This window comes from Babylonia areolata, chromosome 12, assembly GCF_041734735.1.
Source record: "Babylonia areolata isolate BAREFJ2019XMU chromosome 12, ASM4173473v1, whole genome shotgun sequence".
Classification (NCBI taxonomy): Eukaryota; Metazoa; Mollusca; class Gastropoda; order Neogastropoda; family Buccinidae; genus Babylonia; species Babylonia areolata.
The window spans coordinates 1,666,522-1,685,981 of record NC_134887.1 but is presented as its reverse complement, the minus strand read 5'-3'; the positions used below and the strand labels follow the sequence as shown (position 1 = coordinate 1,685,981).

At 44.2% G+C, this 19,460-nt stretch overlaps 2 protein-coding genes across 4 annotated transcripts in view; both read right to left on the bottom strand.

Moving 5' to 3' along the window:
* LOC143288308 (uncharacterized) overlaps positions 1-5,651 on the bottom strand; it is a 27,709-nt gene extending 22,058 nt beyond the window's left edge. For 2 of the 3 annotated variants that reach the window (XM_076596661.1, XM_076596663.1), the window contains exons 1-3: positions 5,499-5,651; positions 3,754-3,928; positions 613-1,934 (exon numbers count right to left, since the gene is read on the bottom strand). In XM_076596661.1, coding sequence (XP_076452776.1) covers positions 613-1,923 — 1,311 coding nt within the window. In that variant the 5' untranslated portion in view covers positions 1,924-1,934; positions 3,754-3,928; positions 5,499-5,651. Of the gene's footprint in view, positions 1-265; positions 309-612; positions 1,935-3,753; positions 3,929-5,498 lie in introns of all 3 variants that reach the window. The other variant, XM_076596662.1, reaches the window with a different exon arrangement.
* Positions 3,749-19,460, bottom strand: part of LOC143288233 (uncharacterized) — a 17,776-nt gene continuing 2,064 nt past the window's right edge. The window contains exons 2-6 of the mRNA XM_076596583.1: positions 17,696-17,833; positions 11,652-11,925; positions 6,027-7,409; positions 5,499-5,578; positions 3,749-3,928 (exon numbers count right to left, since the gene is read on the bottom strand). Of these exons, the coding sequence (XP_076452698.1) occupies positions 3,749-3,928; positions 5,499-5,578; positions 6,027-7,409; positions 11,652-11,925; positions 17,696-17,833 (2,055 nt within the window). The remainder of the gene's footprint in view (positions 3,929-5,498; positions 5,579-6,026; positions 7,410-11,651; positions 11,926-17,695; positions 17,834-19,460) is intronic.

Below are 19,460 nucleotides of genomic sequence, written 5' to 3'. Positions count from 1 at the left end.
CGTTTTGACCCCTGCCATGTAGGTAGCCATAATCATTTTTGGGGGGGGGTGTTCTTGTTTCCATAACCCACTGAATGCTGACATGGATTATGGGATCTTTAACATGCATATTTAATCTTCTGCAGGCCTATACACATGAAAGGGGTTCAGGCACTAGCAGGTCTGCACATATGTTGACCTGGGAGACTGGCAAAATCTCCACCCTTTACCCACCAGGCACCGTTACCAGGATTCAAACTCGGAACCCTAAGACTGAAAGTCCAACCTCTTGGCTGTTGTGCCCATCACAGATTTTTTGGTAAATAAGAATGAAAAAAACGATGCTAACCCCTTTTCTACAACTGACAGAGACAGACCAACGCATGACACAGTATACAAGAATCCTGAGCGCTCCAATCTGAACATAATGAATATTAGCAACACAGAAGAATAACATGAAAACTAACACACACAGAAGCATTAATGTGTCAAATCATGGAGACTTTACACTGCAGTAAGGTCAGATGAGTTGCAACTTCTTCACAAGTAATGGAGTGGACAATGAGAGAGAGAGAGATACTACAAGAAAAACGGCACATTTTCGTCACTACCACTTTCCACATCACAACATACCTTTTTCGTCTTCTTTGGCACTGGCAGCTCCTTGTTGTCGTGAGTTGTCATGCCGGAAGGTTCCATGGAGTGGAAGGTCACGTCACCCCTGGGAGACAGCGAGGTTCCAGGTGTCATGCCGGAAGGTTCCATGGAGTGGATGGTAACGTCACCCCTGGGAGACAGCGAGGTTCCAGGTGTCATGCCGGAAGGTTCCATGGAGTGGATGGTCACGTCACCCCTGGGAGACAGCGAGGTTCCAGGTGTCATGCCGGAGGGTTCCATGGAGTGGAAGGTCACGTCACCCCTGGGAGACAGCGAGGTTCCAGGTGTCATGCCGGAAGGTTCCATGGAGTGGATGGTCACGTCACCCCTGGGAGACAGCGAGGTTCCAGGTGTCATGCCGGAAGGTTCCATGGAGTGGATGGTCACGTCACCCCTGGGAGACAGCGAGGTTCCAGGTGTCATGCCGGAGGGTTCCATGGAGTGGAAGGTCACGTCACCCCTGGGAGACAGCGAGGTTCCAGGTGTCATGCCGGAAGGTTCCATGGAGTGGAAGGTCACGTCAACCCTGGGAGACAGCGAGGTTCTAATCCAGGCGCTGAACTGCGACATGTGGTTGGGGGCACCACCTGGTGGCAGGCTGTCGTTGGGCAGGGCGCTGAACTGTGACATGTGGTTGGGGGCGCCACCTGGTGGCAGGCTGTCGTTGGGCAGGGCGCTGAACTGTGACATGTGGTTGGGGGCGCCAACTGGTGGCAGGCTGTCGTTGGGCAGGGCGCTGAACTGCGACATGTGGTTGGGGGCGCCACCTGGTGGCAGGCTGTCGTTGGGCAGGGCGCTGAACTGCGACATGTGGTTGGGGGCGCCACCTGGTGGCAGGCTGTCGTTGGGCAGGGCGCTGAACTGCGACATGTGGTTGGGGGTGCCACCTGGTGGCAGGCTGTCGTTGGGCAGGGCGCTGAACTGTGACATGTGGTTGGGGCCGCAACCTGGTGGCAGGCTGTCATTGGGCAGGGCGCTGAACTGTGACAAGGCCCCATGCTGACTGGTCATGGTCCCCCCATGCTGACTGGTCATGGTGGCCAGGGAAGAGGCCATGGAGCTGACAGGGGGGGTGGTCGTCATCAAAGGCAGGGAGGTGACAGGGGGGGTGGTCGTCATCAAAGGCAGGGAGGTGACAGGGGGGGTGGTCGTCATCAAAGGCAGGGAGGTGACAGGGGGGGTGGTCGTCATCAAAGGCAGGGAGGTGACAGGGGGGGTGGTCGTCATCAAAGGCAGGGAGGTGGGGGTCTGGCTGTCTGTCACCATGGACACGCTCTGCACCGTCATGTCAACAGGTGCTGCACGGAACACAGCAGATCAGATAACTATACAGATAATATACATGAAAGTTTTAACATTCACAATTCATAACTATGTCCTGAGCACGGAACACAGCAGATCAGATAACTATACAGATAATATACATGAAAGTTTTAACATTCACAATTCATAACTATGTCCTGAGCACGGAACACAGCAGATCAGATAACTATACAGATAATATACATGAAAGTTTTAACATTCACAATTCATAACTATGTCCTGAGCACGGAACACAGCAGATCAGATAACTATACAGATAATATACATGAAAGTTTTAACATTCACAATTCATAACTATGTCCTGAGCACGGAACACAGCAGATCAGGTAACTATACAGATAATATACATGAAAGTTTTAACATTCACAATTCATAACTATGTCCTGAGCACGGAACACAGCAGATCAGATAACTATACAGATAATATACATGAAAGTTTTAACATTCACAATTCATAACTATGTCCTCAGCAGGATCATGCACAAATGTGCACAAGCTCACAGTTGACTGCTCTTATCTCTTTTGTTGTATTTGGTTTAACTGTACCTAATTCCTTTGATGGGTTTCATGACAAATGAATGGAGTCTCCTGAGTTTAGTTTGAAGTCACTGTGTGCAGTTTGTGGGCCGCTAAGGGGGTGAGGATGGGGATGGTGAAAAGAACAGGGGAGGTGACTGAGCTGGGTGGACTCCCTCAAGTGTTGGTTTATGATACGGGTACTGACAGCAACATTCAGCACTTGTTCAGTCACACTATCGAAGCAGACAGTATTTTTGTTGGTTTACGATACGGGTACTGACAGCAACATTCAGCACTTGTTCAGTCACACTATCGAAGCAGACAGTATTTATGTTGGTTTATGATACGGGTACTGACAGCAACATTCAGCACTTGTTCAGTCACACTATCGAAGCAGACAGTATTTTTGTTGGTTTACGATACGGGTACTGACAGCAACATTCAGCACTTGTTCAGTCACACTATCGAAGCAGACAGTATTTTTGTTGGTTTATACTTTTTTTCTTTTTTTTTTTAAAGTTGGTTTATGATTTGGGTTAGTGCTGTGAAGTTGGACTGTGCTGGCCTCATTGTTCAGACATCAATGTCTCCCCTCTGTCACCCCCCAACACCCTCCAGTTTGTCAATGGATTTGTAACCCTCACTGTCATCATCTTCATGTTGTAATGAATCATGAGACAAGAGGGTTAATCACTCTCTCTGTCTCTATCATGCCACACCACTGTCATCATCTTCATGTTGTAATGAATCATGACACAAGAGGGTTAATCACTCTCTCTGTCTCTATCATGCCACACTACTGTCATCATCTTCATGTTGTAATGAATCATGAGACAAGAGGGTTAATCACTCTCTGTCTCTATCATGCCTCACCACTGTCATCATCTTCATGTTGTAATGAATCATGAGACAAGAGGGTTAATCACTCTCTGTCTCTATCATGCCACACCACTGTCATCATCTTCATGTTGTAATGAATCATGAGACAAGAGGGTTAATCACTCTCTGTCTCTATCATGCCTCACCACTGTCATCATCTTCATGTTGTAATGAATCATGAGACAAGAGGGTTAATCACTCTCTCTGTCTCTATCATGCCTCACCACTGTCATCATCTTCATGTTGTAATGAATCATGAGACAAGAGGGTTAATCACTCTCTCTGTCTCTATCATGCCACAGGACATCCTACCTGACTCTTTGTGGCCAGACCTCTCGCTAGCTTTCTGTACTGTAGCTTACAGTCAAATACCATGACATGACTGAAAAGTTCAACCTGGGTTCTCTCTGGACGTAGTGAGGTCGTGGTCATACAGGCCATCCTGTCCCACGGAGTGACGCTGTTGAACAGCATCATGATTCCACCTGACGTCCACCGTCCCTGAGGGGTCCTCGCCCCATGCCTCCCACCTTGAGGGTACGGCCGTCACTGTGCCACGCCTTTCTCTGTCCTGCACACAGTGAACACTGGTCACTTCTGTCTGTCCCGGTCGACACTGGTCACTTCTGTCTGTCCCGGTCAACACTGGTCACTTCTGTCTGTTTGTCACTGGTCACTTCTGTCTGCTGACACTGGTCACTTCTGTCTGTCCCTGTTGACACTGGTCACTTCTTTCTGTTGACACTGGTCACTTCTGTCTGTCCCTGCTGTTGACACTGGTCACTTCTGTCTGTCCCTGTTTACACTGGTTACTTCTGTCTGTTGACACTGGTTACTTCTGTCTGTCCCTGCTGTTGACACTGGTCACTTCTGTCTGTTGTCACTAATTACTTCTGTCTGTCCCTGTTGACACTGGTTACTTCTGTCTGTCCCTGCTGTTGACACAGGTCACTTCTGTCTGTTGACACTGGTCACTTCTGTCTGTCACTGGTCATGTCTGTCTGTCCCTGCTGTTGACACTGGTCACTTCTGTCTGTTGACACTGATTACTTCTGTCTGTCCCTGTTGACACTGGTCACTTCTGTCTGTCTGTCTGTTGACACTGGTCACTTCTGTCTGTTGTCACTGGTCACTTCTGTCTGTTGTCACCGGTCACTTCTGTCTGTTGACACTGGTCACTTCTGTCTGTCCCTGTTGTCACTGGTCACTTCTGTCTGTTGACACTGGTCACTTCTGTCTGTCCCTGTTGTCACTGGTCACTTCTGTCTGTTGACACTGGTCACTTCTGTCTGTTGACACTGGTCACTTCTGTCTGTTGTCACTGGTCACTTCTGTCTGTCCCTGCTGTTGACACTGGTCACTTCTGTCTGTCCCTGCTGTTGACACTGGTCACTTCTGTCTGTTCCTGTTGACACTGGTCACTTCTGTCTGTTGTCACTGGTCACTTCTGTCTGTTGACACTGGTCACTTCTGTCTGTTGTCACTGGTCACTTCTGTCTGTCCCTGCTGTTGACACTGGTCACTTCTGTCTGTTCCTGTTGACACTGGTCACTTCTGTCTGTTCCTGTTGTCACTGGTCACTTCTGTCTGTTTGTCACTGATTACTTCTCTCTGTTGACACTGGTCACTTCTGTCTGTTCCTGTTGTCACTGGTCACTTCTGTCTGTTTGTCACTGATTACTTCTCTCTGTTGACACTGGTCACTTCTGTCTGTTCCTGTTGTCACTGGTCACTTCTGTCTGTTTGTCACCGATTACTTCTCTCTGTTGACACTGGTCACTTCTGTCTGTTCCTGTTGTCACTGGTCACTTCTGTCTGTTCCTGTTGTCACTGGTCACTTCTGTCTGTTGACACTGATTACTTCTGTCTGTTGACACTGATTACTTCTGTCTGTTGACACTGGTCACTTCTGTCTGTCCCTGCTGTTGACACTGGTCACTTCTGTCTGTCCCTGTTGACACTGGTCACTTCTGTCTGTTGACACTGGTAACTTCTGTCTATCTCTGCTGTTGACACTGGTCACTTCTGTCTGTTGACACTGGTCACTTCTGTCTATCCATGTTGACACTGGTCACTTCTGTTTGTTGACACTGGTCACTTCAGAAGTGTTCAGTTTTTCTGTGGTTAAAGATTCCACTGACCTGTGCCACCCAGGTAGCAGATGTTTCATTCTTCTTGCAGTGCACTCCAGTGAGGACAAAGTCGCCATCCTTGATGGGAACTGTTTCACCCAAAGGTTATTAGTCGAGTTAAGGAAGTGAATGTCAAACAAACATTTTTTATCTTGGGAATTCAATACTAAAGTCATGCTCCTCTTTTGGGAAACAAAAGTTGTTTGATGTGTATAAAACCTCTAAGCATCTGCATGATTAACATTGAAGACTTTCCGGACTTTCTGTGCAGTCACAAAGTGTGTTTTTACCACTAAAGCTGAATGCTAAATTCATTGGTTACAGCATCCTAAAAACGTAAGTGATGTAATTCCACATAAAGCCCAGCATTTTAGGTTTAAAACAGTGTAAATATAAATGTACATCACGAGCATGCATGCATACATATGTGTGTGACTGTGTGTCTGTATCACGGTGTGTGTGTTTTTGAACATTATAGATTGGTAGTACGACATACCCATTCACAAAATACTTGGGTAAGTACTTGTAAAAGGATACCAGGTGCTGGGAGACAAGCGACGAAATGGTTTGGCTTCCAGACCGTTGCTGCCAGAGCCCTTCCACTAGTGTTGGACCACATGATCCCGAAACTAATGCCGGTCTCTGGGGATGCCTTTGGTCGTCTTGGCTGGATGAGATGGTGGAGATGGCATCGAGCTGTGTGTCCCCCATACTGCGGATAAATGGAAAATACCGGGACTGCCAAAACAGAGCAAACTGCATACAGCTGCCACAGTCCCAGGTATGTTCCACTTATGACCGTTTTGGTAACCTCTTTGTAAAAAATGCCTTCGATGGTTTGGCGTGTTAGAATTTCATTTTTGAAACAGTCAGAGTACTGTGCACAGATAAGTGGAAGGTCTTGTACATGAGAAGAGAGATCAGGCGAAAGATAGTGGCCACTGTGCAAAGCCATTTCTATTGCGATCCTCATCCTCATTTCCAGATGGTGATCTTCATTGCCGTATGCCAGAACAGAAGCGCATCTTGGCAGACAATTTCCATCACCACCAATAGAAACAGGTACAAGACCTTCAGGTGCATCTGGGGGAAACAGGCTTGTTGACGCTTCATCCACTACATAACCAGCAGACGACCTTGGCTGAGGGCAGATTGGGTAGTCTTCCAAGTCAGGCTCCATGTCCACGGCCATCATTCTAAGCTCCTCAAATGTTTGAGCTGACCTCAAACAGCGCTCAATATTTGAGAAAAATTCCCGTCTAGGCTGTGCAGAGTGTGCTTCATTGCCTGTTGTGGGAAAGCCTGAATGTGGGCTGGTGCAAGAAGCTGCACTGGAAGAGGCCGAAGTGATGGAAGGGCCCTGGACAGCAGAGAGGCCAGGAATGGCCACAGTGGAAGGACCGGAAGAGGCCGAACTAATGGAAGGGCCCTGGACAGCAGAGAGGCCAGGAATGGCCACAGTGGAAGGACCAGAAGAGACCGAACTAATGGAAGTGGAAGGGCCCTGGACAGCAGAGAGGCCAGGAATGGCCACAGTGGAAGGACCGGAAGAGGCTGAACTGATGGAAGGGCCCTGGACAGCAGAGAGGCCGGGAATGGCCACAGTGGAAGGACCGAAAGAGGCCGAACTAATGGAAGTGGAAGGGCCCTGGACAGCAGAGAGGCCGGGAATGGCCACAGTGGAAGGACCAGTGGATGGGTTGCCTGCTGACCATGGTGTCCACTGTCCGGTGTTCCGGTGTTCTGTCCTGATGTCCAGGGACTGTGGTTGCACCGTGGCTGCCTGGTCAGGACGGCTGACGGTGTCTGGTGCTTTACACCCCCCCTGTCTTTCAGGAGGAGGCTGGGCACTGGCCTGCTCAGCACAGCTGTCCTCGTCCATTGCAGCCGTTGATGCTGGTGGGCTGCGTGGGACGGAGTCTGCAACAGTTTGAAACAGGGATCTGCTTGAGGTGAACTCGGCATATGATTCTCATTCATTTCAGTGTCTGCAGGGACCATTGCAGCTGGTGGCAAGAGAGACACAGATAGAGAGAGACACAGAGAGAGAGAGAGACAGAGAGAGAGACAGAGAGAGAGAGACAGAGAGAGAGAGTGAGAGACAGACAGAGAGAGAGAGTGAGAGAGAGAGAGAGAGACAGAGAGAGAGACAGACAGACAGAGAGACAGAGACATAGAGAGAAAGAGAGAGACAGAGACATAGAGAGAAAGAGAGACACAGAGAAAGTGATAGAGACAGAGAGAGACAGAGACAGAGAGAGACAGAGAGACAGTGACAGAGAGAGAGAGAGAAAGAGAGACAGAAAGAGAGAGACACAGAGAGAGACAGAGAGAGAGAGACAGAGAAAGACAGAGAGAGAGAGTCACAGAGAGACACAGAGAGAGAGACACACACACAGAGAGACACAGAGTGAGAGACAGAGAGAGAAACAGAGAAAGACACACAGAGAGACAGAGAAAGACACACAGAGAGACACACAGGAGAGACAGAGACAGAGAGAGACAGTGAGACACAGAGAGAGAGACAGAGAAAGACACAGAGAGAGACAGAGAGAGAAACAGAGAAAGACAGAGAGAGAGACAAAGACACAGAGAGAAACAGAGAGAGAGACACACACACAGAGTGAGACACAGAGAAAGACACAGACAGAGACACAGAGACTGAGAGAGAGACAGAGAGAGACACCAAGAGAACTCAGAACTCAAAATGTTTTTTATTCAAGGATTAAGATTTTAGGCATGGCCCATTCTTCCAGTCTGGCCTTGCTAAGAGAGACAGACAGAGAGACACAGAGAGAGACACCAAGAGAGAGACAGGGAGAGACAAAGAGACGCTTTGATATTTTATTGTCATTACCTGCATAGGTCTATTGACAAGGGGGTGATAGGGTTAATTCTTATGTCACCTCAAGTACCATACCACACTCTGCTTAATCCATCAAAACAAAACAAAACATGCAAACAAAGAAAAACAAAACAGTTTTTATCGAAATACAACACCCTTACAATAGGGAAGCAACAAACATTAAAAAAGAATCAAAAACAAAACAAAATAAAAAGACAAAAACACCATTACTCGACCATCCATTCTATCAACGATACTCTTCTTCTTTGCGTACGACAGCTACGCAGTCAGGGTCGAAGTCCGAGGGATGCCACAAACTCGGACGTCCGGTGAAGATCGGCTGCCGTCCCCCAGAGCTTGGTGTTGAGGTCAGCACCCCCAGGCCAGGACTGCTGCCGCATCTTCTCATACAGGGGGCAGTCTTGGAGAATATGGGATGGGGTCTGGTCAGCCTGGCTGCTATCACATAGGGATGTGGCTGCCACTCCAATCCTCTTCAGGTGTGCTCGGAGGCCGCAGTGTCCTGTGCGAAGGCGGTAGATGGTAGTCTGGTGTCTTCTCTCCAGTGTCCTGATGGGATCTTGGTGTGCCTGGTAGCCTCCGTTCAGGGTGACCCAGCCTCTTCAGAATCTGCTGCGGAGGAGAGATTTTGCTTCCTCATATGTGGCAGGAATGGTTGGCTGTGTGAGCTGGCTTCCTTCCTTAGCGAGGTGGTCTGCACGCTCGTTGCCTGGGAGGCCTACATGTGCAGGCACCCACTGGAGGGTCGTTGGGGCTGTTTGGGTAAGGGTTGTGAGGGAGGCCTTAAGGGACTGGATCAGTGGACCAGGATCAGGGGAGTCAAGGGCCTGGAGTGTGGACATGGAGTCAGTGAAGATGGAGATGCTGCCAAGGGGCTTTCCACAGGAGGAGAGGAATTCTGCTGCTGTTTTGATGGCCAGGACTTCAGCTCTGAAATTGGAACAGAGCTTTCCTCCAGGGAGTGCGATGCTGCTGTGCTCTCCATCAGGAAATCTGACGTAGACACCACTGCCTCCGTTGTGTGTGGCTTCCTCCGCTGATCCGTCCGTGTATACATGGGTCCAGGAGCTGGCTGGGTAGGACTCCTCTATCATGGCCAGATACTGTTCAATGTCTACCTTATTATTTGGCTTACAGTCTGAACACAAGATAATAGACATTATACATTGTTACCCCCCTCATTTGCTCTGGTATTGTTCTGAATAGTAAGACTACATCTTATTCTTTGTGCTTCTACAAGAAATTTAGCTACTGACAGTATTGTGAGGTCATCATCAGACGACAAAGAAACAATGTCGTGCCTTTTAGCTACATCAGACTGAAAAAACACACACTTATCCCTTACCCTATCGAATGATTTACATTGAAACAACTTTTTTTTTATTAAAGGATTAAGATTTCAGGCATGGCCCATTCTTCCAATCTGGCCTTGCTAAGAGAGACAGACAGAGAGACAGAGAGAGAGACACCAAGAGAGAGACAGGGAGAGACAAAGAGAGACAGAGACAGAAAGAAACAGACAGAGAGAGAGAGACAGAGACAGTGAGAGAGAGAGAGAGAGAAATACAGATAAACAAAGAGAGAGAGAGAGAAGGAAAGAGAGAGAAAGAGAGAGAATACAAACATATTTGATATCAGGGAAGTGTAATAATCATGAATATACTTTCTTACATTCTGTCTTCACAGCAATGTGAAAAATGAAATCAAAATATTCACAAATGTATCATAGTATTACTGACATACAGAAAGAACATTTGGACACACTCACACACACACAAATGAATAACCAAGCACATGTATGCAATCGTAATACATAGTGATACATGCATAATGAAAATGCATATAGTCATAAAAATATGTGTACATGCACACATCTTGTTAACATACTTATGTATGTAAACAGATTCAGGTGTAACACATTTCAAGTCAGTCAAGTCAATGGCTGTATTGACATCACCAATACCAACTTACCCATCAAGTCAATGGCTGTATTGACATCACCAATACCAACTTACCCATCAAGTCAATGGCTGTATTGACATCAACTTACCCATCAAGTCAATGGCTGTATTGACATCAACTTACCCATCAAGTCAATGGCTGTATTGACATCAACTTACCCATCAAGTCAATGGCTGTATTGACATCAACCTACCCATCAAGTCAATGGCTGTATTGACATCAACCTACCCATCAAGTCAATGGCTGTACTGACATCAACCTACCCATCAAGTCAATGGCTGTATTGACATCAACTTACCCATCAAGTCAATGGCTGTACTGACATCAACTTACCCATCAAGTCAATGGCTGTATTGACATCAACTTACCCATCAAGTCAATGGCTGTATTGACATCAACTTACCCATCAAGTCAATGGCTGTATTGACATCACCAATACCAACTTACCCATCAAGTCAATGGCTGTATTGACATCAACTTACCCATCAAGTCAATGGCTGTATTGACATCAACCTACCCATCAAGTCAATGGCTGTACTGACATCAACTTACCCATCAAGTCAATGGCTGTATTGACATCAACTTACCCATCAAGTCAATGGCTGTACTGACATCAACTTACCCATCAAGTCAATGGCTGTACTGACATCAACTTACCCATCAAGTCAATGGCTGTATTGACATCAACCTACCCATCAAGTCAATGGCTGTATTGACATCACCAATACCAACTTACCCATCAAGTCAATGGCTGTATTGACATCAACCTACCCATCAAGTCAATGGCTGTATTGACATCAACCTACCCATCAAGTCAATGGCTGTATTGACATCAACCTACCCATCAAGTCAATGGCCGTATTGACATCAACTTACCCATCAAGTCAATGGCTGTATTGACATCAACTTACCCATCAAGTCAATGGCTGTGTTGACATCAACTTACCCATCAAGTCAATGGCTGTATTGACATCAACCTACCCATCACGTCAGTGGCTGTATTGACATCAACTTACCCATCAAGTCAATGGCTGTACTGACATCAACTTACCCAGCAGCAAAGCAATGGCTGTGTTGACACCAACCTACCCATCAAGTCAATGGCTGTACTGACATCAACTTACCCATCAAGTCAATGGCTGTATTGACATCAACTTACCCATCAAGTCAATGGCTGTACTGACATCACCCTACCCGTCAAGTCAATGGCTGTACTGCCATCAACTTACCCATCAAGTCAATGGCTGTACTGACATCAACTTACCCATCAAGTCAATGGCTGTATTGACATCAACTTACCCATCAAGTCAATGGCTGTACTGACATCAACTTACCCAGCAGCAAAGCAATGGCTGTGTTGACCTGCTCCACTTTCCCAGCATCCACCCTGAAGCAATCTGCTTTGAGGATGCCCTGTGGTGTCGTGCTGGGCCCAGCTTCAGCCAGTGACCTGGCCTCCTCCTCCGCCTTCTCCAGTGCCATCTTCTCTTCCAAGTCCAGCACCCTGTTGACTTCTTCGTGCTGCGTGTTCAGATGCTGATGGATCTCATTAAAGGTATTGCCCCATTCCCTGCGAACGGCGGCAAAATGCTTTTTTATCTTCCTCACCTGAAACAAACATTACTGTCGTTTGAAGACCTCTGTCATCTTTCTCTGGATTTGTCAATCCTGTTTTATTGTTATTCCAGTGCATGCAAGGTGGCAAGGCTCACTCCAGATATGTCAGACACTGATGGAACTCTCCTCCAATACAAACTGTAAAAGGCCCTGCTGAAATTAAACATGTCATATCACAGTGTGACAAAGAACATGGAAATACAAGAGAGGCAAGGCCTTCAAGACTCACTTGTGGGTACACACCCCAGGATCTCTCTCAGTCCTATGGCCTCCAATAATCCAGAACCAACCCAAATTATGACACGACGTCCCATTTTGCTCTTCTTTCCACTACCTGACCAACATTAACTTGTTGATCAATCTATCATGGCTGAAGCATGCTGGGCATTTCTGTCTTTCCACAGCTCACTGAACACTGACATGGCTTACATGGTCTTTAATGTGCTCAGTCATAGAACACCACATATATAATCATACAGCCTCCTGCTCCCTTGCATTCAGTTCTCCCTCCACCCAAAAAGTAATGCCACATACAAACACCCAATGACTACTGAAAATGAAATTTTTTGTAGAATAATAATAATAACAAGAAAGGCAAGGCCTTCAAGACTCACTTGTGAAACACTTTTAAAAAAATCCAAGCTATTTATGTGTTGAGTATAATGCATTTACTGTTATATTTATATTTTTTGTATTCTCTAAACTTGGCACTTTGATCTGATATTCGACCCAACAAAAGATCTTCATTATTATCATTTTTTGTTCAAACAGGAACTTCTTTTGCTAAGCATGGAAGTTTTATTTATTGCAAACGTTTTTGTGTAGACAGTAAAACAAGGGAAATTACTCTGCTGGGGAACTTAGTTTGCTTTAAACTGATCTTTCTCATCTTAAACATTACATTTTGAAATTATACTCAATACATAAAAAGCTTGGATTTTTTTTTAAAAGTGCATCACAAGTGAGTCTTGAAGGCCTTGCCTCTCTTGTTTCAAAATGTAATGTTTAAGATGAGAAAGATCAGTTTAAAACAAATTAACTCCACTAGCATTACAGAGTAATTTCCCTTTTTTACTATCCGCACCAAAACGTTTGCAAAATAAATAAAACTTCCATGCTTAGCAAAAGAAGTTCCTGTTTGAACAAAAAATGATAATAATGACTGCTCTAGCTGTTGGGTCAGAGTATCAGATCAAAGTGCCAAGTTTAGAGAATACAAAAAATATAAATATAACAGTAAATGCAGTTTGCATATAATTAGGCTTCATTCTTTATTTTTTTTGTGCCCATCCCAGAGGCGCAATATTGTTTTAAACAAAATGACTGGAAAGAACTGAATTTTTCCTATTTTTATGCCAAATTTGGTGTCAACTGACAAAGTAGTTGCAGAGAAAATGTCAATGTTAAAGTTTACCACGGACACACAGACACACACACACACACACACACACAGACAACCGAACACCGGGTTAAAACATAGACTCACTTTGTTTACACAAGTGAGTCAATAAAAGGACACTTGGTACGCCCAATCTAATGACACAAAAGCCCTGGGCGTTTACAATAAATAAAAAAAATGCAATAACGCATGTATACTAACAAACACAAATACACCCACACGCACAGATCACCCCGTTCCAACTCCATCCCACAAACCCACACCCACTCCACACAAGATGTAGACACACACGCGTGCATGTACATCCCGATCATTCAAGGCATATGAACATGTGTATGTTTAAAAATAGTAAAACAATAGAAGTAATAAATCAACTTGATTAAAACATAAAAGTGAAGACAAGGAGTTATTCACTTATTTGAATGGCTGGAAATAAATGAGTTTTCAAAGAGGTTTTGAAAGAAGGGCAAAACACAGCATGACGGACAGGAAACGGGAGTGAGTTCCATGTGGAAGAAGCCTGGAAACAGAAAGTATATCTTCCATATGATCTGGTTCTGTAGCAGGGAATTTTTCAGAGATGGTCATCATCTGATGACCAGAGCTGGTGAGATGGCAAGTCACTGGGCCCTACGAAGACCTGTTGACCTTGGTCAAGAACGCAAGCTCAAATGGTATGGCCATGTCATGAGATCATCCGGGCTTGCCAAGACATTCCTGCAGGGCACAGTGCAAGGAGGGAGAAGGAGACGCAGACAGAGGAAGAGATGGCAGGACAACATCCCAGAATGGACGGGCTTGAGGTTGAGCGATACAATCAGGTCAGAAAACCGAGAGGATTGGCGGATGCTGGTTGCCAGATCACCTGTGGTGCCCCAACGGTCCACAAGACTACGGGATAGGTGAAGGTGAAGGTGATACTCAAAATGTTGACAACAATTATCATGAACGTCATGGATCACTGAAAAAATTCACTCACGTGGAGTGCCGGAACAGCTGTGACAGTAGACATGCCTGCATGTATCCTATCTAAACAGTAGGCATGCCTGCATGTATCCTGTCTAAACAGTAGGCATGCCTGCATGTATCCTATCTAAACAGTAGACATGCCTGCATGTATCCTATCTAATCAGTAGGCATGCCTGCATGTATCCTATCTAAACAGTAGACATGCCTGCATGTATCCTATCTAAACAGTAGACATGCCTGCATGTATCCTATCTAAACAGTAGGCATGCCTGCATGTATCCTATCTAAACAGTAGGCATGCCTGCATGTATCCTATCTAAACAATAGGCATGCCTGCATGTATCCTATCTAAACAGTAGGCATGCCTGCATGTATCCTATCTAAACAATAGGCATGCCTGCATGTATCCTATCTAAGCAATAGGCATGCCTGCATGTATCCTATCTAAACAGTAGACATGCCTGTATGTATCCTATCTAAACAGTAGACATGCCTGCATGTATCCTATCTAAACAGTAGGCATGCCTGCATGTATCCTATCTAAACAGTAGACATGCCTGCATGTATCCTATCTAAACAATAGGCATGCCTGCATGTATCCTATCTAAACAGTAGGCATGCCTGCATGTATCCTATCTAAACAGTAGGCATGCCTGCATGTATCCTATCTAAACAGTAGGCATGCCTGCATGTATCCTATCTAAACAGCTGTGACAGAAGGGATACCTGCATGTATTATATCTAAACAGCTGTGACAGAAGGGATACCTGCATGTATTATATCTAAACAGCTGTGACAGAAGGGATACCTGCATGTATCCTATCTAAACAGCTGTGACAGAAGGGATACCTGCATGTATTATATCTAAACAGCTGTGACAGAAGGGATACCTGCATGTATCCTATCTAAACAGCTGTGACAGAAGGGATACCTGCATGTATTATATCTAAACAGCTGTGACAGTAGGGATACCTGCATGTATCCTATCTAAACAGCTGTGACAGAAGGGATACCTGCATGTATCCTATCTAAACAGCTGTGACAGAAGGGATACCTGCATGTATCCTATCTAAACAGCTGTGACAGAAGGGATACCTGCATGTATCCTATCTAAACAGCTGTGACAGTAGGGATACCTGCATGTATCCTATCTAAACAGCTGTGACAGAAGGGATACCTGCATGTATTATATCTAAACAGCTGTGACAGAAGGGATACCTGCATGTATCCTATCTAAACAGCTGTGACAGAAGGGATACCTGCATGTATTATATCTAAACAGCTGTGACAGAAGGGATACCTGCATGTATTATATCTAAACTGCTGTGCCGATGGATGCTGGTGTTAACATGAACCATTTTGAAATAGTTCTAGTGAAAACCTTCAGAAAAGACATTTTACATTCATTTAGAATGATGAAAAAGAATAGGAAGGACAAGTGCAGCAGAAGAATAGAGATGAAGCTCAGCAACCATTGATGGAGATCAAAGTAGAAGCAATGCGTCACACTGTCTAGAACTTAAACAAATAGGATTGTGCTTTAGCATTCAAAAAGACAAACCTTTTTGACCGATACATTCCAAGCACACATAAGCATTTCAGTTCTGAGTATAACATATGGTTACTCTTTTTTTTGTAAAGAGAATTTGCACTGTTCAGTCTTAGTTCTCTAAAAGCAGGTGCATATTTGACTGCATTACAATCTTCCCATAATTACTTGTGTTTAAATGCTAACATGAGTATATATATCCATCCTCTATTCTCAGCATTCAGAAAAGCCCAGAAAATATGTTTCAAAACAAATCAATATATCACAAAAACAAATGTGCTGCATTCTGATTTTGTGTCAAAACAAAACACATACAGACCTTCAACTGATGACCAATCAATGCCAAAGATGTTAATATTGGAGTACTTTTTCAATACAGAATGCTTACAGACAACAATATTGGGGTAAAAGGAGATGATTTATATCACAGCTTTTTTCATTTCATTTTGTTGTAAACAACTCTCCAGCATGACCACACAGACATCTTTGTGTACAGAGACTGTGTACATCTTTGTGTACAGAGACTGTGTACATCTTTGTGTACAGAGACTGTGTGTACATCTCTGCATGCATAGAGACTATGTGTACATCTTTGTGTACAGAGACTGTGTGTACATCTCTGCATGCATAGAGACTATGTGTACATCTTTGTGTACAGAGACCGTGTGTACATCTTTGTGAACTGATACTGTGTGTACATCTATACGTGCACAGATACTATGTATACATCTTTGTGAAGACTGTGTAAACATCTTTGTGTACAGAGACTATGTGTACATCTCTGGGTGCTCAGAGACTATGCGTACATCTGTGTACACAGACTCTGTGAGTGTACATCCTTGATTACACAGACTGTACATCTTTGTACAGACTGTGTGTACATCTTTGTGTAGACAGACATTTACATTATAGTTACATTATAGTTATTATTTATTATTTATTTATTTATTTGTGTAAGCTTATCTATCATTGATTCACCTTTTTCTTTTTTCTTTTTTTCCTCAAGGCCTGACTAAGCGCGTTGGGTTACGCTGCTGGTCAGGCATCTGCTTGGCAGATGTGGTGTAGCGTATATGGATTTGTCCGAACGCAGTGACGCCTCCTTGAGCTACTGAAACTGAAACTGAAACTGAGACAGACTGTGTGTATATCTTTGTGTAGACAGACTGTGTGGACATCTGTGTACAGACTGAGACTGTGTACATCCTTGATTACACGGACTATGTGTATATTTTTGTGTTGATAGACTGTGTGTACATCTTTGTGTAGACAGTGTGTACATCTGTGTACAGACTGAGACTGTGTACATCCTTGATTACACTATGTGTATATTTTTGTGTAGATAGACTGCGTGTACATCTTTGTGTAGACAGTGTGTACATCTGTGTACAGACTGAGACTGTGTACGTCCTTGATTACACTATGTGTATATCTTTGTGTAGACAGACTGTGTGTGTATCTTTGTGTAGACAGACTGTGTGTGTATCTTTGTGTCGACAGACTATGTGTATATCTTTGTGTAGACAGACTATGTGTATACCTTTGTGTAGACAGACTGTGTGTATATCTTTGTGTAGACAGACTATGTGTATATCTTTGTGTAGACAGACTGTGTGTGTATCTTTGTGTAGACAGACTGTGTGTATATCTGTGTGTAGACAGACTGTGTGTATATCTGTGTGTAGACAGACTGTGTGTATATCTGTGTGTAGACAGACTGTGTGTATATCTGTGTGTAGACAGACTGTGTGTATATCTTTGTGTAGACAGACTGTGTGTAACCAGTGTGGTTTGCTGTATGCTAGCAGTGTGTTAGAAAAGTGTCCAAGGAGCAGTGGACTTACCACCATTTTGCCTTGTCGTTGTGTGTCCCCGTCCCTCCTGGCCTCGCTCTGAACACGCTGCATCATGGAGGAACACGACGACAGCGCTGGCAATCCTCTTCCTCCTTCTTCTTCCTCCTGCAGGCGACGTTTGTACAGCTGTAACACACACCACAGCCGTCTTCTTGAGTGTGTGTGTGGGGGGGATGGGGTGGGGGGTGGGGGGGGTGAGTGGGTGGAGGGGTGAGTGGGTGGGTGGCTGGGTTGGTGTGGTTGTGGGTGTATGTGTGAGAAAATGATAAGGAGCTGGTGTCCAATCGTTAAAGCACCCAAACAGAAAACAAGAGACCTGGCTTTCATTCCAGCGACAACCAGTAAGAACTACAACCATAGGACACCAGCATGAAGTTGTCATAGGACATCAGTATGAACTGCAGTCATAGGACACCTATATGAACTACAGTCATAGGACACCAGTGTGAACTACAGTCATAGGACACCAGTGTGAACTATAGTCATAGGACATCAGCATGAACTATAGTCATAGGACACCAGCATGAACTATGGTCATAGGACATCAGCATGAACTCTAGTCATAGGACCAGTGTGTACTACAGTCATAGGACACCAGCATGAACTACAGTCATAGGACACCAGCATGAACTATAGTCATAGGACCAGTGTGAACTACAGTCATAGGACACCAGCATGAACTACAGTTCATCACTAACTGGAACAAAATGTTATTATAATAAGAAAAAATAATATAATGTATGTGGTTGAATGTTGAATTATTTTATTAGAATTGTTCATGTGGCTGGAAATGGTTAGTAATTTTTTTGGTAGATAAAATAACATTGAACATGAAGTACAGGTGTGTTGTTATCAGAGAGAGTTAAATCTTTAAGAACTGATTGCAAACATGAGAATAGTGCTGATGTCGGGGGGTTCTGTTTGGGGTTTTGTTGTTGTTCTTGTTGTTTTGTATATATGTGAATGCATAAGTGTATCTTAGATTGAATTCCCTGGTACAATGGGCATTCAAATACACGATATAATATAAATGAGAGTGTGCTGAATGCCAATAAATTGAAAGAGTTCCTATATGAAATAAACCAGGTCTAGTGAGCAAACTGTCAGTAATCTGTGATTGATAATTCTCATTATTTGTGGATAACTCTAGCATACTTATCTGGGCCAAAACAAATAAGGATCATCAATGAAAAAATATTTTATGGGGAATTTATGACTTATGGTGCTGTTTTGATGTGCCAGATACATTAATTGTTTCTCAGAAAAAAATTGTATATTCCAGAAAATATAAATTACACATTCTATTAGTATACATGAGTGATTGTATGAATAAGATGTGCCAGATACATTGTTCTCTGAAAAAATAGTATGTTCCAGAAAATGTGAATTATACATTTTATGAGTAAACATGACAGATCCTGTGAATAGTCTGTGTTGTATTTTGCTATGTAGGAAAACTAAAAACTGTAAATGTTTAAATGTTTCTCTATCTAGGAATGAGAAAAAGTGAGGTTCACACACACACACACACACACACACACACACACACACACACACACACAGTCGCATTGAAAAAGATAATCCAAATGGGTAAAGTAACATTGTGTATTTTTTTTCTGTTGCAGGAATGTTTTAAAAACTACCAAACTGTTCTTTGTTTTTTGCATTATCACATTTTCATTGCAATTCATGTACATGTAATAGTAAAATTATAAATCATATAAAAAAATTCTTAAAATTCTCTTTGCTTTTT